Raw genomic sequence first — 23,088 nt, forward strand, 5'->3', positions numbered from 1 at the left:
GTCAAACAATCAAGGCTTCTCGACAACTTCCTCAAGGGTTACTTCATCCTTTGCCCGTACCTCAAGAAAGATGGGAAAGTGTCAGCATGGATTTTATCACTACATTGCCTCTTTCTAAAAAAGCCAATGCACAGATTCTCGTAGTGGTGGATCGGTTTTCAAAGATATTCCTTGCAAGAAAGCTGCCTCGGCACCAGACGTTGCGCAATTGTTTGTGCAACACATTTTCAGATTACATGGATTACCAAAGTCTATTGTTTCAGACAGAGATCCAAAATTCACAGGGCATTTTTGGACATCCCTTTTCAAATCCCTTGGTACAAATTTGTTATTCAGCTCAGCATACCATCCTCAAACTGATGGGCAGACAGAAAGAGTGAATCAAATTTTGGAAGAAATGCTTCGACATTACATACAAATTCGATTGGGGTCATGGGAAGACTATTTGCCACTTGTAGAGTTCGCATACAATAACTCTATCCATTCAGTAACTGGCATGACTCCATTCCAAGCAGCTTATGGACATACTCCTCTTATACCCACAAACTTTGTTCTTCAACACAAAGTAGCTCTAGCAGATCAGTTGGTTCAAGAAATGCAAGATGTACTTATTCAAGTACGTGACAAGTTGGTTCATGTCCAACAAAAGTACCAGAAACAAGCCAATAAGCATCGACGACATGCAGATTTCCAAGAGGGAGATTTGGTTTTATTATATGTAGCACCTCATCGCTACAAAACTGTGAAATCGGTCTTTCCAAAGTTGCGCCCTCGCTTCTATGGACCTTTCAAAATAATCAAGAAGTACTCAGTTGTCAGTTACAAGTTGGAACTTCCACTCTCATGGGGAAAACTTCATCCAATTTTCCACATTTCTTGGCTCAAACAGTACATACAAGGAGATTCGCCAATTCCAGACTTATCTTCTTATGTGCCAGAAATTGAGGATGAACACATAATTCTTGTTCCAGAAAAGATTCTTGATGTTAGACAAAAAGAAACAAGACAAAAAATCACAACAGAATTTCTTGTCAAGTGGATTGATCTTGATGAGTCAGACTCAACTTGGCAGACGGATGAAGATATGCAACAGTACCCAAACCTTCTTCAAGAATTCTTTGAAAAGCGGAAGACTTTCATCTGAACACGGGGTTTTAATGTAAATGGGAGTGAATGTCACAATTGTGACTTGTTACACTCTTCTTGATTCATTACAAATGCAGATGCGAAGTGTGACTAACCCAAGAGGACTCCTGTTCTCGAATGGTCACACCCCTTCGCCCAAAAGACATACCTCTTCGCCAAAAGCCACACTCCTTCGACCACTGGTCACACCCCTTCACCTTACGGATGCGACTCTTCACCCAATGGTTGCAGCTCTTCGCCGAAAGGATGTGTCTTTTCGCCTAAAGTCATGTCTCTTCACAAAGAGACATGCCTCTTCACTGATGACTATTCAATTCGTATAAAAGGAACCTTTGTATCACACTTTCAATAAATCAAACACAGAGTCTTCTAAGTCTTGTTCTAAGTTCAGTTTCAGTTTCTTAAGTCTTAATCATGAGTTTAAGTACTTAATTAAGGATTAGCACCTAGAATCCTTACAATAAGGCAAAACATTACTGAGTACTTACACTCTCAAGTTGTCGAAAAACTGGGCTATTCACTAATAATCCCAACAAGATTGGAGTACACCGATTGAGCCCCGATTTCTGAGCTCCCACGAGATCGTTATGCTCCGTTGGCTTTGGCGTTATGCTCAGTTGGCTTTGTCGTTATGCTCAGTTGGCTTTGGAGTGCTCATGGCACTTGACAGCACAAGAAGATACATCATGTTGGTATACACACACTGCAACATGGTTTCTCTATGGGCAGGCTCCCCCCCTTTCAGTATTCTCTAGATGCACCTTCTCTCTCTCCGACACAAAGGACGGTCAATAGAATTATACGACAAGATCTGTTTCAGTTAGATACCCAGAGGATATGGATACAACCTATACAAGAGCTGGGCACGAAGATGACTACATACAGAGAGCATTTTTCTAACCGATCCTGCACCGACCGATGCGAGCCATCTCCAGATTTTGATACACACATATCAACCATTTTGTATCCGTTCTTTGAGATACACAACCACCTTTCGTATATGTACCAAATGGCCCCCTTTTCATGTATATTTTAAAGGTACTAACCTTTGGCCAAGTTCACATCGAACTTGGCCACACTAACTTATTAAATGGGTCCTTATACAAATAATAAAGGGATAGTGAGTTTTTTACAACTCACTCACTTATCCCCTTACAAACCAACGAGGGCTCTCTCTCTCTCTGCTCCATCGTTTTGCTAGCGCCCCCTTCCTGCAACTCAACGCCTCCTCTACAAAGCACACACCCCGCACACTCTCGCGTGCTCTTTCACTTGCACACACCGCCGCGCGCTCATCAACTGGTATCAGAGCCCGATTAGGGTTTGCCCCAAACCTACAAACGCTGAATTTCAGCCAAGAAGGTCAACTTTCACGTGAAATTTTGCAATTTCGTCGCCAAAGGACTCGTCCCCGAACACTAGAGAGCTCCTGGCAACCCAAATTGACCTAAAACAGGCTGAAATTAGATCAAAAACAGTAAATTACAGGTTATGACAGCAAAATACAGGTTTTGCAAATGATGTATTAAGGTGTGGGAATACTTTTACTAAGTCCCCGCTACCCGAAAACACTGAAATTGCCGAAAAACAAGCCCTAAAACAAGTGTTTTAAGCAAATTTCAGATTAACGCAGGTTTTTGCAAGTGTTTTTATAATGCGACTACATTGGGGGAAGTGCAAATTAATGCAATCTACGCACGTTTGATAAATTTTGGCTATGTATGACCATTTGTGGCTCAATTTCATGCAATTTTGATGCTACAAATTGGGGCTGTTGCTCTTACATGCTTCTAAAGGCTGTGTATTAGCCTTTTGTATGTTCTGTGAGGCTAAAAACAACTAAATTTGTTGTTTTCGAGCACAAATTCACTCACTGAAATTTCCTACGCATAAATTTCAGAAATTGATTTTTGTGCCCAAATCGACCTATTTTGCCCCAAATTGCTCTTGTGACCATTTGAAGTTGTAGTGCACATCTCTGTGAGGCTATACTCCGATTTTTGCGCATTTTGCCTAAAAAATTCAGCGTATTATCCCTCTTATTTCGTGCAACTATGGCCTCATGTTCTTCGGATGTGAAGAACCTCTTCGAGATTAGGAGGTTCGATGGAACAGGTTTTGATCTTTGGAAAAGCAGGATTCAGTGAATCCTATTTCTTAAGGATTGCGAAGGGGCACTTGAACAGGTAAAGCCACAGAATATGACGGATGAAGCATGGGTTAGCATGAACAGGAAGGCTGAACAGGAAGGCCGAGTTAGAACGGAAAAAGAATGGCAGAGACAAAAAGAAAGAGAAGAAGGAAGTCAAGGCAGATGCACATGATAGCTCAAAGGACAAAGAGAAGGCCAATGTGGCTTCTAGTGTTGTGATAGAGGAGCTATCAGATGTAGAGGACATCTTGTGTGCCACTTTGTCAGATGATGATGCTTATGACTTTGATGCCTCTCTAAATGTTCATTCACAGGACATGCAGATCACCAAGAGTGATCTTATTGATGCTTTGTTGACTGTCAATGATGCATTATCCCAGACTTTGGATTGTTGATTCCGGTGCTTCATTTCATGTGACTCCTATCAAGGAGTGTTTCTCTACTTTTGATGCAGGCAAGTGTGGCCATGTATACCTTGGAAACAATCATGCATGTTCCATTGAGGGTATTGGCATTGTGCATCTCTCCATAGATGGCACAAATGAGCTTGTCTTGCATGATGTTAGATATGTGCCGGGAATCAAGAAGAGTCCGCTTTCTGTTGGTCAGATGGATATGCATGGTTACAGCATCTTGTTTGAGAGAGGATCATGGAAAATGACTAAAGGCTCAAGGCTGATTGTAAAGGGCACAAAGAAAGGGACACTTTACTGCATGCATGGAAAGGCCGTGTTGGGCAAGTTTATTGCATTGGCTGAAATTAATTCTCACATGGAGTTGTGGCACAAGAGGCTTGGCCATATGAGCCAAAAAGGCCTTTCTAAGCTTTTTAAGCTTGATGCTAAAGGCACAAAGCTTGACTTTTGTAATGAATGTCAATATGGCAAGCAAGTAAAGCGTTCTTATTACTCTGGTGTCTCTCGTAAATCTTGTGTGCTTGATCTTGTACATTCTGATGTATGTAGCATGCCTACTAAGTCTAAGGGTGGTGCATCTTATTTTGTCTCCTTTGTTGATGATCATTCTAGGAAAATTTGGGTTTATTTGCTTAAGTCTAAGGATGAAGCCTTTGCTGCGTTTAAGAGATTTCATGCATTTATGACCACCCACACAGGTAGAAAGCTAAAATGCTTGCGTACAGACAATGGGGGGGAGTGTGCTGAATTTAACGAGTTTTGTGAAAATTTGGGCATTAAGAGGGAGCTTATTGTGCCATACAGCCCCTCTTCTAATGGTGTGGCTGAAAGATTCAATAGGACACTTGTGAGAGGGTGAGATGCATGCTGTCCACAGCTAATCTCTCTCATGGATTTTGGGGAGAAGCTTTGAAAACTGCAGTGCATATATGCAATCGATCTCCTCATATGTCTTTGAAAGGTGACATCCTTGAAGAGGTTTGGTCTGGCAAGCCTGCTTCATATGATCACTTACGCATTTTTGGTTGCGAGGCTTTTGTGCATGTCAGACCGGAGTTGAGGAGTAAACTAGATGCCAAATCCATTAAAGGCCTTTTCATGGGATATGGTGAAGAAGGCGAAATGGCTTACAGGATTTGGTTACCTCAGCTCAAAAGGGTTGTATGCAGCCGGGATGTTTTTAATGAGGCAAGGATGCTTCAAAACAATTGTGCCTCAAAGCATGACCATAAAAGGGTGAAATTTCAGCATGACCAGCCACCTGTTAGGCCTATTTTTGACCCTCAGGATGCACCACAAATGGCTGAAAACGTAGATGATCCAGTGGTGTTTGAGCCAAATGATGTTGGACAGTAAATTGAGGCTCCTAAAGGGCATTTGCAGCCAAGAAACAATGCTGAAAATGGTGCTGAAAATGATGTACAGCAGCCCATTGTTGAAGATTTTGCCGTGCCACCTGATGTAAACCCATTGCCGGATAATGTGGATCATTGGGTGAGGCGGTCTACTCGTCAAAGACGGCCTGTGAGTCGATATGACTCCTCTTTGCATTATATTATGTTGACAGATGAGGGAGAGCCTCTTACGTATAAAGAGGCAAAGACATGTGAGCATAGCAATAAGTGGGAGCTTGCTATGCAAGAAGAGATTAAAGCTTTGCATGCTAATCATACTTGGGATTTGGTTGGATTGCCCAAAGGAAGGAAGGCTATTCCTAACAAATGGGTGTATAAAATCAAGACTGTTGATGCAAAACCCAAGTATAAGGCAAGGCTTGGGGCAAAGGGATATGTTCAAACCAAGGGCATAGACTTTCAGGAGGTGTTCTCTCCTGTTGTGAAGATGACCACTTTGCGTGTATTGTTTGCCATTGTGGCTGCTCTTGATTTGGAAATGGACCAAATGGATGTACATACCGCTTTCTTGCATGGTGATGTGGAAGAAGAGCTTTACATGAAGCAACCCGAGGGTTTTGTTATCCCTGGCAAGGAACGTTTGGTATGTATGCTCAATAGAAGCTTGTATGGGCTGAAACAATCATGTAGACAGTGGTACAAGAAGTTTGATCGCTTCATGCTTAAACATGGTTACAAAAGAAGCCATGCAGACCATTGTTTGTATACCAAACGTGGTGAGGATGGCAGCCCTATCATTCTTGTGCTCTATGTAGACGATATGCTGATAGCTGCAAAGAAAAGAAGCATTGTTGATGCTCTTAAAGGGCAGCTGAAATCTGTGTTTTCAATGAAAGACCTTGGGGTAGCTGAACATATACTTGGAGTGCCTGTTACACGACAAAGAGACAAGCGCTTATTGTATTTGTCGCAAGAAAAGTACATTGAAAAGGTGCTGGACAGATTTAACATGGCTAAAGCAAAGCCTCTTGGTGTGCCATTACAGCCATATGTCAAAATCTCCAAGGATGATTGTCCCAAGTCAAAGGAAGAAGCCAATGACATGCAAAGTGTGCCTTATGCTTCAACTTGTGGTTCACTTATGTATGCTATGGTTGCTACTAGGCCTGACATAGCCCATGCAATGGGAGTTGTGAGCCGGTTTATGGCTAATCCAAGCAGGTTACATTGGGATGCAGTGAAGTCCATTATGAGGTACTTGAAAGGAACTAAAACACATGCCTCTGCTATGGTAAAGGACCAATGGAGTTGAAGGGATTTTGTGACTCTGACATGGCTGGTGATGTGGATACACGGAAATCCACAAGTGGCTATGTATTTACTCTTGCGGGAGGTGTTGTTTCATGGTGTTCTAGATTGCAAAAGATTGTTGCATTGTCTACGACAGAGGCTGGATATATTTCAGCCATTGAGGCTTCCAAAGAAGCTATTTGGTTAGCACGCCTATGCAGTGAGTTTGGTTTGCCTGCCAAGGCACCTATGCTTGGTTGTGATAGCCAGAGTGCCATATGTCTGGCAAAGAACGCCATGTTTCATGCACGCACAAAGCATATTGATGTGCGGTATCACTTCATACGAGAAGTGCTTGAGGATGGCTTTATTACATTGGTTAAGGTCCATACATCACAAAATCCAGCCGATGCTCTCACTAAGTGCTTACCCAAAGCACAACATCATCTATGCATAGAGATGGTGGGAGTCATGTAGCTTAAAGCGCCATTTATGCCTTTAGTGTTTCTATTTAGTTAGTTCCTTTCTTTTTATCCAAGCCTTGCATCAAATTCACCATTATGTAACTCTTTGGTCTCATAGGTAATTTTGGCCTTTAGAAGACCTCTCTCTCTGTCACAAATCAGTGACGTGGCAGCCATTTGGGCAGGACACACACCCAAGGTGTTGTGCCAGGCATGGCCCTCACACACACGCTCCCTTGGCAAGGACTACCGGAAAAGCTAGCTGAAATGATGACGTGGCACTGCCGTACAAAAGCCCGGAAATCACGGAGATCTGTACGGACATGCTGACGTGACACATTAAGTACGGAAAAAAACATCTATTGGCATGTGCTTTTTTCTATGCAAGAGAGAGGGAATGCTTTTGGAGATTATTTGCTTTATTTGCCAAGCAAATTAGCAATGGCTTGAGAGAGAAATTGCTTTATTTTTTTATGAAGCTTTTGATTTTCAGCTTTTGGGGCTCTGCTTTTAGCATCCCTTGTAAGCCTTTATAAGTGTGGTTTGGGCTCTCACTTCTCAGAGCATCTGGACGCAGAGTCTTAGAGTGAGACCCTCCCACTCACTTGTACTTTGAGTTGCAGATTAATACAAAAAGAAATACCAAAAGGGGCGCCAGTCTTTGGGGCCAATATCTCTAGGCACGGAACTCCGCCGGACCTTGTCGAATCAATTGTGAACTGTGAACTGTTTTGAAGTGAATTCCTGTCGTGTCGCAATAGAATCTTGACTTGGAGTGTCCAAGTATATTACAATGGTATCAGAGCACAGCCGATTTCTCTTCTGCCGGGAAATCCGATCCTTTTTCTAGCGACACTTATGGATTCAGACAGAGATTAATCGACTTCCTCTGCATCTGGAGATGCGGGAAGAGATCACGAAGAAGATTCTCACGAGGAGTATGGCCCGCCTCGGCATACTCAAGCGGAGATTGAAGAGATGGAGCGTCGACGATTGATTGACGATGCAACAAAGATGATGATAAATTTTGCGAAGGACCCGAAATTTGTAAAATTTATGACCCAGACTTCCTTTGACGAGGTGCACTCACAGTGGCAGCAAACCACAGAACCACCCCTCAAACTGGCACTCAAGAAACCTCCTACTTCAAGGATGTTTACAGAACGAGAATTAGAAGAGGTGGTTGATACACGGATTTCTCAGCTTTTTGACGCACAGAACAAAGCTGAAAAGCACGACAAAAAGCAAAAGAAAAGACTCACTTCCCGGGTTATTTGCGTCGTTTATATGCTTTTGCCTTGGCAAGAAAGCAGAAAAAGCATGTCAGATTTGAAGGAGTATCCAATTCTTCTTCTTCTTTTGACAATTCTTCTAGCTCGTCTGACTCAAGCGAAGAAGACAGAAAAGGAAAAAAGCGAAGCAAAAAGTAAAGCTTTGGAAAGGCAAAGAAGTCTAAATTTCGCCCAGTTTCTAACAGTTCTATAGAGGACTCATCTTCAAACAATTCGGACTCTGATAATAACAGATGTCAGATTCTATGCAAAGAAGAAGAATTTCTATAAAGCCAACCAGTATGACTTTCTAGAGGATAAAAGCAAGAAAGTCGGAGAGTTTAAAGAAGGTGGACAGTCAATTAAATTTGACACGTTTTCTGGATTTCGAGATGCTTCCAAGGATTTGGCCTTCATACAGCAGTTTGACATAGCTTTCTCTGGAGGACATTACTCAGAGCACTCAAAGATTCGGAGGGCTACCTCTTACTTCAAGGGAAATGCTCGAACTTGGTGGTCCACGCTTCTGTTGAACAAGAAAGCGCCAGTTAAATGGCTGAAATTTGAAAGGCTTTTTATCTCTTCTTGGTTGACTCGGGAGTACGAACGGGACATACAAACTGCTTGGAACCATCTTCGAATGACCAAGAAAGATTCATTGGACTCATATTGCGAGAGATTCTGGAGCTCTTTTCTACCAACCTTTCATTTAAGAAGATCTCGTTCAAAGAGCAGATTGCGCGGTTTACCTTGGGACTTCCTACAGAGAACCGAGATCACTGCTTAGAGCAAAAGTCAGATTCCATTCAGGAACTGATGAGTCATGCAAAACGGGGTTTTGTCATTCATTCAGGCAGTTTGACCTACCCCACAGATGAAATCATGACGAAAAGGACCGAACAGACTTCAAACAATGAAAGTAGAAAGAAGAAGAGCAACCCAGAAAAGAAAGAAAAGGATGCACAACCCAAGCTTGCTCTTCGAGAGAGAGCTAACTACATCAGAGAGGGGAAGTGCTTTGAATGCGGGGAAACTAAAAAGCCAGAGAGTTGAAAAGCAACTGAGGAATGTGGCAGAAAAGGCAGATGAAAGCAGAACTTGTACCACATTGCGTGGGTCCCGAATCGAATCAAATAAATGAAAGTACAAAACTTTGCCGCTTTTAGGGCAAAGTGAAAGATCAGGAAGCCCTTTTTTTTTGTATGAAGGAGCCCATGCCAACTTCTTTTCACTTCAATTGGTGGCTCGATTTGGAATTACGCCCGACAGGCGGAGGTAGTTGTAGCGGCACCCGGACGGGATGTTGCCATTACACCGATCATTGGCAAACTTCGTTTGCAATGTCAGGGGTGTTTAGGGCACGAGGATTTCTACGTAATTCCCTTGGGAGGTTGTGACGTCCTACTCGAAATCCCTTGGTACCACAAGAACAACGCCATGGTTGACTACCGGGCCGAGAAAGTGACTTTGACAAATGCAAGGCACAGAGATTGTACTTCATGAAATTCAGTTTCTTTTCTTTCGGGAGAGAACTGAATGATAATTGACGGTCGAACATGTTTTGACCTGAATAAAGAAAGCCAAGATTTTTCTCCACACTCGTGCCGATTGCTTTTCAGAGGGCCTACCAAGTGAGTTATCACCAGCTTGTCTTGAGGATCATAGCATTGATTTGAAACCTGGAAATTCACCACCGAAACGGCCACCTTACCGTGTGAGCCGAGCCCAGACATACACTTTTTGAGACACATTGTCTCAGTAGCAGGAGTGCAAATGGACGCGGCCAAGATAGAGACTATCCGTGATTGGCCCGATTTGAAGAATGTCCATGAAGTTCGAAGCTTCTTGGGCTTATTTTCTTACTACCGGCGGTTCATCACAAAGTTTGCAGAGGTTGCTTACCCCTTCGCATTTGTTAACATAGAAAGGAGTCCTTTTCTCGTGGGGAGTGATTGCCTTTCAGAAATTGAAACAGAATTTGACTACAGGACCAGTTTTGACTTTGCCAGATTTGCAGAAGTCGTTTGAAGTATATCGTGATACTTGTGGTCGTAGTCTACATGCGGTCTTAATGCATGGAGGCCATGTCATTGCCTATGTATGAGAGCCGATTGTTTTCAAGGCCGGAATTGACAGTACAGATATGTGAGAAAGAGCTTTTGGCGGTTTTCCATGCTCTTACTCATGGCAACATTACCTACTGGGAGCCGATTTTACAGTTTTCACAGATGGTTGGAGTTAACGCTACTTCTTGTCACAGAAGCAGCTATTGGAAAAGCAAATGCGGTGGGCAAACATTTGGTCACACTTGTTCCGGATTGTCCATGTGCACGGACAGAAGAAATTGGTGGCAGATACTTTGTCCCGAAAGCCGTTGGTTCTGGCTATTTCCACGATACATTGTAGAAGCTTCGAGGATATGGTCGGTCAGTATGCAACAGATACAGATTTTCCAAATGTATTCAATAAAATACAGAATGGGGATGTAGTAGCGGGATATTCCATTCGAGATGGCTACTTGATGAAGAAAACGATGTTGTGCGTTACACACCATTGAGGGAAAAGATTCTAACCGAATGCTATTGTCCACCTTTTACGGGTTACCGCGGCATTGTTACCACCTTGAACGGTGTGGAGAGATACTTTTACTTGGCCGAGACTCGAGAAGGACGTGGACAATTTTGTAAGTCTTCTTCTTTGAATCTGAAGACTTCATGGGAAAAGGGTTTTTACCTTTGGTGGAATATGCCTACTGAAACACGATTAACTCTTTGATGGGGAAGGTGCCATTTGAGATTATTAAATTTGCTACAAAGGTTCCCACCCTCCCTAACCACGAAAGATAAGATTTTTGAAGCCGACCAGTTCGCGAGGGACTTGGACTTGGTCCGAAAATTAGATCGACATCGTCGCGATTTGAGATTGAAGGAGAACGATTGGGTGCTCTTACATTTTGAGAAGGCACGCCTCAAAAAGAAAAAGGGAAAGGAGCGGCTTTCTCGAAAGCTTAGCATGAGATACTATGGACCTTTCCAGATTTCCGAAAAGATAAATGATGTCTCCTTCAGACTGAAGCTGCCCGACACTTGGAGACTTCACAATGTTTTCATGTGAGTCTCTTGAAGCCTTTTAAAGGCGCTGTGCCCAATGATGGGGAGCCAGATGAGCAACCCGAATTGGAGGAAAGCGAGCAGATACTTGTTCCAGAACAGATATTGGCACAGAAAGAAAGAAAGAAAGATAAAAGGTAAAGCGATAAGACAGTTCTTGGTTCAATTCAAGACCTACTCCGCATTAGATGCAAAGTGAATGGAGGAGGAGGACCTAGCAGATACTCCTCGGATTGTGAATCTTTACCTTGAAGCATTTGGTTTAGCATAGCCTATTCTAAATGGAACCCCGAACTCAACTTGGGTGGAATCTGGTGCAACGGGTATGCACAAGAGGGGAGTCGCTCCGCTCCTTTGTCAACAGATTGCCTCGATTGTTGATACTGAAGTCACTGATGTCTCTTTTGAATTTCAGGGATATTGTGAGCTGACAATATTCTGTTGTATGACTTTATGAACTGGAATTCCCGAACATGATACTGACTTGTTCTTGACTTGTTTAAGTGTAGGAACTTATAAACGAAATGACTGCAGCATTTCGGTCTGACAGATCTAGATAGACATGATTGCAATATGGATTAGTTAATCGAGCATCTATGAGGTCTCGAGTGGATCTAGATGCGATTGCTAAATACGTTGCCGATTAATCATGGTCTAAGATCCGAATGAATTTTGAATGTAATTTGTCATGTGATGTCCTATGATGTGACTTTCGATTGGTACATGTGCTAGATGTGTGTTCCTAGTGCGTCGGTACTAACAGTCAGTGTCAGTTTATGGCCTCTGTCTATTTTGCATGCGTAATCGAGGGCGATTACAATGCTTTCAAGAGGGGTGTATGTCACAAATCAGTGACGTGGCAGCCATTTGGGCAGGACACACACCCCAGGTGTTGTGCCGAGCATGGCCCTGGACATGGGGAGCAACAGAGCCAGTACACACACACACACCCTCCCTTGGCAAGGACTCCTAGAAAAGCTGGCTGAAATGATGACGTGGCACTGCCGTACGAAAGCCCGGAAATCACAACCCAGCTCACAGGGAAAATCACGGAGATCTGTACGGACATGCTGACATGGCAGATTGATTACATACGAAAAAAACATCTTTTGGCGTGGGCTGTTTTCTACGCAAGAGAGAGAAAATGCTTTTGGAGATTATTTGCTTTATTTGCCAAGCAATGGCTTGAGAGAGAAATTGCTTTATTTTTTTATGAAGCTTTTGATTTTCAGCTTTTGGGGCTTTGCTTTTAGCATCCATTGTAAACCTTTATAAGTGTGGTTTGGGCTCTCACTTCTTAGAGCATCTGGACGCAGTCTCAGAGTGAGACCCTCCCACTCACTTGTACTTTCAGTTGTAGATTAATACAAAAAGAAACACCGAAAGGGGCGCCAGTCTTGGGGCCAATATCTCTAGGCACGGAACTCCGTCGGGCCGTGTCGAATCAATTGTGAACTATGAACTGTTTTGAAGTGAATTCCTGTCGTGTCGCAGTAGAATCTTGACTTGGAGTGTCCAAGTCTGTTTCTCTCTCTCTCTCTCTCTCTCTCTCTCTCTCTCTCTCTCTCTCTCTCTCTCAAAACACATATACACAGAGGAAATCAAATCCTACAGTCATTTGTTGTCAATCGAAGCTTGCAGATCCTGAATTGCTCTCATGGTGATCTCTTTGATGGCTTCAGCTTTTGTGCACAGAAAAAATAACCTTGGCTAGCACTCTACGGTTATTACTTGTCTTCCACACCTCGACATTTCCTTCCTTGGGCACTCCAGGACCCGCCAACGTGTTCATGTTTTCGAGAAACCCCTTTTCTTTCACTATTAGCTCCAGCTTACGTTGTGTTTACATTGTTGCGCTATGGCAAGTACATAATGTGAAATTAAAATGTTGACCTCACTTTTTATGCTTTTTGATGTGGGAGCAAATACTACGATGTACATAGTGTCATGTGTGTAAAAGCGGTTCCCACGGTTGCAGTTGTTTGCATATTTACCGGGGAGGAGTTGACATCGAGCATGGTTACCTGCATAGTCGAGGTCCTAAGTGTGGCACTGTTGCATGTTTTCTCACATTAGAACATGCCTACTTTGGTTTAGAAATGTACATATATCAAGTGCATCATGGCGACAAACTCATTTTTTTCAATGCGGACTCCAAAAATAGAAGCTGGGATGCACAACCGTCTAGAATGTGTTTACAAGTAAAAATGAGGTTCAGTATGAAACTAAGCTCAAGGAAACTTATTCACAATTTTAGGGATTTTTCCCAGGTCGTTCGGCCTTTTTACGGCCAAAATGGATCATTTTCAAGGGAAAAATGGCCAAAAAAAAGTTATAAAATGGTCAAAAATAACCCAATTTGATTAAAATATGGCTAAAATGCCAAATCACTCATAGTCTCATGACTCTTAGCAAGGGGCTTACTTGTTTTGGGCTGAATACCAGCACTTTCAACCTCTTTGGAGAGAGACACAAGGTTCTCCTGTGGTGAGCTAGTGCTACTCCTACCTTGCATTCGAGGGCGTTACGGTTCCAATTAGGGTTTTCTCTCATCAAAAAAGTGTGGGCTTGTCTATGGAGGTGCTTAAGCTTCTATGAAATCGTCTCAATGAAGAATTGGGAAAAGAAGTTTTATACGAAGAAAACAAGCACTGTATCTGTGCAATTAGGGTTGAGACTACGTGAAATCATCACATAAGTTGAGTTGATCTTGGCCATGTATATGAGTGGAGCTTCCATGGCTCATATTAAGTTTCTTTTCTTTGTTTTTATCTTTTGAATAAGTGGTTTTTGTCATCGATTGAGCTGCAAACTCTCGCAATGAGAGGCTCGGCACCTTCCTAGTTGTATTGCGAACTGTCAGACAACGTTGTGTTTGTTTTGAGCTCGGTTTTAGCTCTTGATCAACAAAGTCCCACACACATTATTATTGAAAGCCTCTATTATGCACACACAGAAGTTAAAGGTACCTTTTGAATCGTTGTTTCCTTGTCCGTTGCAGAGCATGTAAAATCTCATCATGTACATACAGTGCTATGTCATCATTTTATTTTATTTCTTCAATAAAAATCAAGCGTCAAGATGTCCACATCGACGAAAAAGAAGAAAGAAATCTTCAACACTTCTTTTCTTTTGCAAAAAGGCTTGCCGTCATAGCATGAAAAGCTTTCAGTAAGACCAGCCTAAAACCGTGGTCACCTTGAAACGCGTTTCGGCAGCTTCCAACAGGTGAAATGTTTCGGGCCTTGAAACATTTTCCCTCATCAAATGAAACACATACCATTCCACTAACAACAAGTTACCTTAAGTTAGCTTTTAGGATCCTTCCAAATAACTATATGGATGTTTTGGTCCCACATTTCATTGTGCTCTAACATAAGACTTGAACGTTTCGTGGTGAAACAATACATTCAGCCTTGAAACATTTCAGGGTGACGTTGCCTTAAACCTACCTCTTTCTATCAGGTTATTGGGTAGACCAAGGTCAATCGGAGTACACCAAAAACTCTAGGGTTTGGGAGTAAACCAAAAACTCCATCTTTGGTGACTATATCTACCTACACCCCCGTTTAATGGGAGGCTCTCTTTAGTAGCACCAGGTTATGGGAAAACGTAAAACCCTGGCGTAAACCTAAAACCAACGGTTTATGAATATGCCAAAAACTCATGGTTAACAGTAAACCTAAAACTCTACATTATGAAGAGGAAGAAAGAACAAAAAACACACTCGAGTCTGAATTTTTGTAAAACTCCCAAAGTCAAGCTTAAGGGGGCCATTGTTGGTTATAATCGTTATATTGTGTGTATAATCTCTAAGCCAAAGGAAGCTCCATGAAGTCACACATGATGTAGATGGCCAAAAGGGTAACTTACTTCAGACGTTCAAAACTTATCTCTTTTTGTATTATCCTATATATGAGGCTTTCTATGAAGGAAAATACAAGTGGTTTGTGGACTTTCCCTTTTGCCTTGGTTTACCAACTTTCCACCACTATCTCTCTCTACTAATTTGAGGGGTAGCTATGGAGCTTAGTTGCATGCTTTCCAACCTCCATAGCACCCTGAATTCTGTTATTTATGGCAAGGATAACAAGATGTATTTGTTCTATCCTTTAGGTCAAGCTTGGAATCTAAAGGATGCTAATACTCTCTCTCTCTCTCTCTCTCTCTCTCTCTCTCTCTCTCTCTCTCTCTCTCTCTCTCTCTCTCTCTCTCTCTCTCTCTGAGCGCTACCCCTGCGTTGCTGCTTGCCTGCTTCTGTCACCCCCTGCTCACGCCCTGACCCCCTGCTCGCACCCTGTCTGCCCCGCCCCTACCTACTCGCGTCACCCCCTGCACGCTGCCCCCTGCAGCCCCGCCCCCTGCGCGCTGCAACCCCCTGTTGTTGCCCCCCTTCAAGACGCTGCCCCCTAGCTGGACAGCAGAAGCAGGCGGAAACAATGCAGACGGAGACATCATACTCGTAGACGGCGGCAAGAGCGCACGGGCGGCATCATCATACGCGTAGGCGGCAACATCATTCACACAGGTAGACGCTTTTACTCCATACGTGTAGGAGGGTCATCATAAAAGTAGGTCAACAGACATCATACACGTAGGTCAGTCATCCTACGCGTAGTTGTCTTTCTACGCGTAGGTCAATCATCCTACGCGTAGCTCAACAAGCATCCTACGTGTAGGAGGTCAGGCATCCTACATGTAGCTGGGAAGACATCATACGCATTGCTCAGCTGGGCATCATACGCGACATCATACGCGTAGGATTCAGTGGGAAATTCTGTATGCGTAATGGTAAGTGATCGCGATACATCTCTTGAACGACAAAACCTGGAAGCAATCTCCTTTGCACAGGACATGGAAGTCGTCAATGTCTCACTTGTTTGCAAGTCGCGAGCAAAGGCAACCTTCATGCTCACGAACAAGCGGATGGCGCAAATGGAGAGGGAAATGAAGGAGTGGAAAATAGAGATGGAAGGATGGTGGAAGGAGAAGGCCAACCTCCTTCAGATGGTCTTCAATGAAGGCGCACAATGGAAGAAGGAGAAAGAGAGCCTTAACGAAGAAATATACACACTCAAAGAAGAAGTCTCAACCCTCAAACAAGAGAACCCAAACGCCGAGATACGGACACTCAAAAAAGAAGTCTCAACCCTTAAACAAGAGCTTGCTGATAGAGTAAGCAGTGGACTAGAGAAAGGCGAATTTCAACCCTCGGTAATAGATGAAATCAAGGAAATCAAGGAAATCAAGGAACAAGTAAGGATGATCACAGAGGAAGAGAAACTGAGTGTGGCAAAGACATCTTCATGGGCGGAGATGATAACAAGGACACAAAAAAAGGCGGACGAGGCCGAAAAATGGATTGAGGTCGCCAAAAAAGGGAAAGGTCAAGAAACTCCTTGTACACCGACGCTTATCAACATGACCCTCGAAGAGGAACAAAGAAGGCGGATGCGAGCACTGCATGTGAGAGTGACCGGTCTCAAGGACATAAACAATGTGGAGAAAGAGGTCACAAGCCTTACATCCATGATGGGGATGGAGAAGCCTTTGCACACAAAGGCATGGAGGGTAAGGTAAGCAAAGTGATGGCACGGGAGAGCCTTCAAAGGGGAGAGTTCTCATACTACGCTTCCCCTCGTTGGAAGAGAAGAAGGAATTCTTGAGGAACAGGCCTGCTCTCAAAAAGACAGGTATTTTCCTCAGTGATGACCAGACTCTCTCACAGCTCGCACATATGAGAGAGGTAATGCCAGAGATTACAGCAGGAAAGATAGCCTTCTACAGAGATGGACGGGTGGTGATTTTAGAGCAGCGCACTGCATGACGGTGCGAGACCTATGGCACCACACTGAAGATGGCTACCTGGAATTGTAATGGGTCTATGAGGTTGGACGTGGGTGCATATGAGCACAGTTTCAAAGACAAGGATATTGTATTCTTCTCAGAGACTCATCAGGCCCCTGGACAGGTGATGTCACATGTGGTGGGATACAGATGGGAGACAACTCACAGGACAAATGCGAGATCTGAGCATGGGAATAGAGGTTCAGGAGTAGCAGTGCTATTCAGAGAGGAACTACAACCATTACTGCATATTGTACGAAGAGATGATCATGCTAGATATATGTGGGTGAGACTGGGAGCTGACACAGGTCGATTCCTATATATTGCCATATGTTACTTTCCTCCCAGTACATCAGTGTATGCTGCATCCAGAGGGCAGTCGCCTTTCTCTATACTAGATGATGATATATGGAGTTTTCTAGGGATGGTGATATCATTCTCCTAGGGGACTTCAATGCCCGAACGGGCAACTTGCAGACAGTCTTCTATGACACTTCGGATGAGATGCTTAAGAGAGCTGGATGTGGGTGAGTTGAGACTTGACAAATGCTCAGATGACAGAGAGCAGACAGAGTATGGGAGATACCTCATGGAAATGACGACTACACATGGATTAGCCATACTTAATGGCTTACAGCGATTTCCTGGAGCAGCCAATTTCACATGCTTTCCACACAGACATGGGGCCAGTACAGTGGATTATGTTATGACACAACCGAGCTTTGCCCCCTACATTCAGAATTTCACAGTGGGGGCTAGGCTAGTGGGCATAGCAGTAGATCATGCTCTCTTGACACTCTCCATTAAATTTCAGCATAGAACAACCCAGACATCAGGAGGCAGGTCACACACCCGCTATACATTTACACCAGAGACTGATTTCGTTTATACAGAGGAGATCTGGGACCGTCTATTAGAAGGCACATCTGGCACAAATGGTACAGGCCTCTCAGTGGAGGAGTGCACCACTCTACTGACTGAGACACTGCATGGGGCTGCATCAGTGGCATACCCACACACTCAGCCGGGCAAGAGACGACATTCTGGGAGCATGCCCCATAATAGTTGGTATGATGAGGAATGCAGAGAGATGAGAACTCAGCTTCAGAGGGATCTTCTTTTAGGAGTCATCACTTACAGACAGTCTCGGATTGCTTTCCGACGCCTTGTGCGACGGAAGAATCGAGCTTACCTAGCTCATATGGAACGAGACCTATATCAGATGTTATTGAGTAGGGACTCAGGAGAGGCATGGCGACTCTTCCATGAGCACTCCCCTCCCCCAGTGATTACTTCACCTGATGTGTGGGGCCAATATGCGACATCATTATATACGGTTCCTGGACAGGAACCCCTTCCAGACCCTACCAAGCCTTGCCCAGCTACGAGCACTTTCTTTACACCTGAGATGGTACAGAGAGCCATCGACAAGATGAGGACCGGGAAGGCATATGATCATGACGGTCTAGTAGCGGAGCACTTTATACATGCCAGGGATATGCTGATGGAGGTTCTCGCAGTGTTGTTCAATCGTGCCATGTGTGAGGGATTACCTGAGACTTGGAGGCTGTCTAATATTGTGCCCATCTTCAAGGCTTGGGACCCCACAGAGGCCTGGGAACTACCGCACTATTATGGTTGGACACACATTGGCACAGTTGTATGCATCTATTCTGGAGCAACACTTGAGTAATTGGGCAGAGGGCGAGGGTGTACGAGCAAAGGGTCAAGCCGGCTTCAGGAGGGGTTTCTCCACTCTTGATCATATTCTGACACTCAGGGCCATCATTGAGGAGGGTAGAGCACATGGGAGACGGATCTATTGTAGCTTTGTGGATTTTCGCAAAGCATTTGACATGGTACCAAGAGCCCGATTGATGCGTAGATTGCAGGAGATGGGGGTGCCCAAAGAGGTGATTTGGGGGATTATGGTTTGTACAGATCAGTGATGGGACATGTACGCACTCCGGAAGGGGTATCTGATTTAGTTCACTCTACTATTGGAGTGAAACAGGGCTGCCCATTGTCTCCTACTCTATTTGGTATGTATGTTGATGAGGTATAGGGCATAACCACACACTCAGCCGGGCATACCCACACACTCAGCCGGGCAAGAGACCACATTCTGGGAGCATGCCCCAGAATAGTTGGTATGATGAGGAGTCCAGAGAGATGAGAGCCCGCTTCAGAGGGATCTTCTTTTAGGAGTCATCACTTATAGACAGTCTCGGATTGCTTTCCAACGCCTTGTGCGACGGAAGAAGCAAGCTTACCTAGCTCACATGGAGCGAGACTTATATCAGACATTCTTGAGTAGGGACTCAGGAGAGGCATGGCGACTCTTCCATGAGCACTCCCCTCCCCCAGTGATTACTTCACCTACTATGGGGTCAATATGCGACATCATTATATACAGTTCCTGGACAGGAACCCCTGCCAGACCCTACCAAGCCTTGCCCAGCTACGAGCACTTTCAAGTTTCTTTACATGTGAGATGGTGCAAAGGGCCATCGACAGGATGAGGACCGGGAAGGCATATGATCATGACGGTCTAGTAGCCGAGCACTTTATACGTGCAAGGGATATGCTGATGGAGGTTCTCGCAGTGTTGTTCAATCGTGCCATGTGTGAGGGATTACCTGAGACTTGGAGGTTGTCTAATATTGTGCCCATCTTCAAGGCTAGTGACCCTACAAAGCCTGGGAACTACCGCACTATTATGGTTGGACACACATTGGCACGGTTGTATGCATCTATTATGGAGCAACACTTGAGCAATTGGGCAGAGGACGAGGGTGTACGAGCAAAGGGTCAGGCCGGCTTCACGAGGGGTTTCTCCACTCTTGATCATATTCTGACACTCAGGACCATCATTGAGGAGGGCAGAGCACATGGGAGAGGATCTATTGTAGCTTCGTGGATTTTCGCAAAGCGTTTGACATGGTACCAAGAGCTCGATTGATGCGCAGACTACAGGAGATAGGGGTGCCCATAGAGGTGATTTGGGGGATTATGGTTTGTACAGATCAGTGATGGGACATGTACGCACTCCGGAAGGGGTATCTGATTTAGTTCACTCTACTATTGGAGTGAAACAGGGCTGCCCATTGTCTCCTACTCTATTTGGTATGTATGTTGATGAGGTGTCTGATTACATTGACAGAGAGGGTGACAGGGGTGCCCAGCTGGCAGGGACGTGGATCCCATTGTTGCTATATGCTAATGATATTGTGTTGATATCTGACTCACCAGAAGGTATGCAACGACATTTGGATGCACTACGCAGTTTTGCAGAGGATAGTGGATTGTGTGTAAACCTAGGTAAAAACCAAGGTTATGGTGTTTAACACCACACCACAATGGGTCAGGAGCTCAGTACCTACTTTCAAATTTGTTCAGGAGATTGTGGAGTATACAGATGCATACACTTACCTGGGGGTAGTCTTTACTAGGCCGAGATTTTCTTTGAAAAGAGCAGCAGAGACTAGACTAACTAGAGCTGGTGCGGCTCTGGGAGGAATGGAGAGGATGTGTTCGCAGGTTCAGTTCCAGGAACCTAGGACAAAGTTATGGCTCTTTGATACTTTGGTTGCCTCTACTATGTTATATGGGGTGCAGGGTTTGGGGACCTTCTGTAGGCCAGGATGGTTGGAGGCGTATGGAGAAGCCACTGGTATCTATGATTCTCGGCTGATTAGAACCAAGGCTTCCGTACCGCATGATATCATTCGAGCGGAATTAGCTGCCCCCCTAATGGAGATTGAGGCTCTTACTAGACCAGTCTCCTTTGTACACAGTCTGTGGGATACTACCAGAGATAGATATGCAAGGGTGGCTCTAGAGTCCTCCAGACAATTAGCTCTTAATGGGGATACATCATGCTCGTATGCACAGATGGCATCATGGTTACAGACACATGGTTTCACCATGGACAGGTTGCCTCCTTTTCAATACTCTCTACAGGCACCCTTGAGGTCTGTGACACGGGTAGAAATTAATAGACTCGTTTGTCAGGATATGATCCAGCTAGACACAAGGAGGACATGGATAGAGCCGATACAGGAGTTGGGCACAAAGATGGCTTTCTATAGAGAGCATCTTCTCCACCTCACGGGGGATGGGTTTGTGATTTGACCTAGCTATATGGACACGCATCTTTCTCATGGTTTGCGTTGTGCCATTGGCCAGATACGCACGTCCTCACATCAGCTCGAGATTGAGACTGGCAGATTCAGAGGGACACCAGCAGATAGCAAGATATGCCACTTATGCAATCTAGAGCCAGAGACAGAGGTACATTACATATGTCATTGGACAGTGTCACAGTGCACTATGAGATTACGAGGCCGTTTTCATTGTCTATTCAGAGAAGGTTTTGGGCCTCTATCTAGGGTCACGAGTTATGAGGATCGGAGATGTCTTGGGCTATACCTACTTGAGTTACACAGGCATAGAGAAACTTTAATGAGGAGAGCTGAAGGGAGACAACCCCAGAGACAGATCACAGATTTCTTTACACTAGATATTGTACACCCAGAAGAACAGACAGAGGAGCAGCCAACAGTGGAGAGGTCTGCCCGCACTACTGGCATTCTCATAGACCGAGCATTGGAGCTAGGGAGATCTAGACGACACCGATGGAGAAGAGGAGCTACACAGTTTCGAAAGAGGCTACAGCAAAGGATTCGAGCCATACTTTTTCGTCGTCCAGAGTGCAGATGAAGATGGATCTCTAATTCCGTCCCATATTGTCTACACATTGTACTGCTTAGTTCACACATTTCACGCCTTTCACCTTTCACACCTATCAGCTTAGTTTAGGATTCCGCAGTATTTATATTTTGTTATCCTAGTTTAATTTTTTTTGTTAATCTGACTTTGTATCAGATACACCGCATTGTAACTTTCTGGTCTCATAGGTCACTTTGGCCTTTTGAAGACGTTAATATAACATTTCATTCTCTCTCTCTCTCTCTCTCTCTCTCTCTCTCTCTCTCTCTCTCTCTCTCTCTCTCTCTCTCTCTCTCTCTCTCTCTCTCTCTCTCTCTCTCTCTCTCTCTCTCTCTCTCTCTCTCTCTCTCTCTCTCTCTCTCTCTCTCTCTCTCTCTCTCTCTCTCTCTCTCTCTCTCTCTCTCTCTCCTCTCTCTCTCTCTCTCTCTCTCTCTCTCTCTCTCTCTCTCTCTCTCTCTCTCTCTCTCTCTCTCTCTCTCTCTCTCTCTCTCTCCTCTCTCTCTCTCTCTCTCTCTCTCTCTCTCTCTCACTCTCTCTCTCTCTCTCTCTCTCTCTCTCTCTCTCTCTCTCTCTCTCTCTCTCTCTCTCTCTCTCTCTCTCTCTCTCTCTCTCTCTCTCTCTCTCTCTCTCTCTCTCTCTCTCTCTCTCTCTCTCTCTCTCTCACACACACACACACACACGCGCGCACGCGCGCGCGGGGGTGAGAATTCTGCTAGATTTGCAAGAACTACCTCAGGTCACTTGTTGGATCATTCCCTGCTCTTCTGATTTGCAAATGATTGTCAGAATCCATTTCCCACAGAGCAAGCTTATCAGGTTCGGGCCGAAAATGCCCCAAGAATCTGCAAATGCAAGATTAGCCTACTTTATTTTGCTGCAAAAATTGTTTACAGCAAAACAAAAACACTTGTGCATGCAAACGCCCATGTGCATAAAAAGGGCATTAGCCCGCTTTTTATATCAAATGCAGAGGGACACAATGTGCTGATTTGCAGAGAGACTCAAATGTTCTATCTTGATAACATCAACAATTGTAGAGAGAACGGTTTTGTAGGACTAAAGGACCTCACAAAGTAAGAGATATAATAAGATGCTGCTGCCATGACATGTACGACAAACAAAAGCAGCAAATAGAAGTGTTTCCATGCAGAGAGAGTAGAGCTTACAAGTTTATGGCATCCTGTCTCTCACCATCAAGAACGGCATTACTATAATGTCGCATAAGAGATCTCAGAAACTCCTGAGGCTGGATTGTTGCATTCGACTTTCCCTGCCATCGCAAGAAAACCTGCATACCCAAACAAAG

The 23,088-nt window shown here is 44.3% G+C and overlaps 1 protein-coding gene across 3 annotated transcripts in view; it reads right to left on the reverse strand.

The window, feature by feature from the left end:
* Nucleotides 1–23,088, reverse strand: part of LOC147466016 (phosphoinositide phosphatase SAC2-like) — a 105,999-nt gene that overhangs the window by 8,539 nt on the left and 74,372 nt on the right. For all 3 annotated transcript variants that reach the window (XM_086523417.1, XM_086523399.1, XM_086523408.1), the window contains exons 11-12: nt 22,949–23,070; nt 22,514–22,624 (exon numbers count right to left, since the gene is read on the reverse strand). In XM_086523417.1, the coding sequence (XP_086379543.1) occupies nt 22,514–22,624; nt 22,949–23,070 (233 nt within the window). The remainder of the gene's footprint in view (nt 1–22,513; nt 22,625–22,948; nt 23,071–23,088) is intronic.

This window comes from Adiantum capillus-veneris, chromosome 1, assembly GCF_014529385.1.
Source record: "Adiantum capillus-veneris isolate H3 chromosome 1, ASM1452938v2, whole genome shotgun sequence".
Lineage (NCBI taxonomy): Eukaryota > Viridiplantae > Streptophyta > Polypodiopsida > Polypodiales > Pteridaceae > Adiantum > Adiantum capillus-veneris.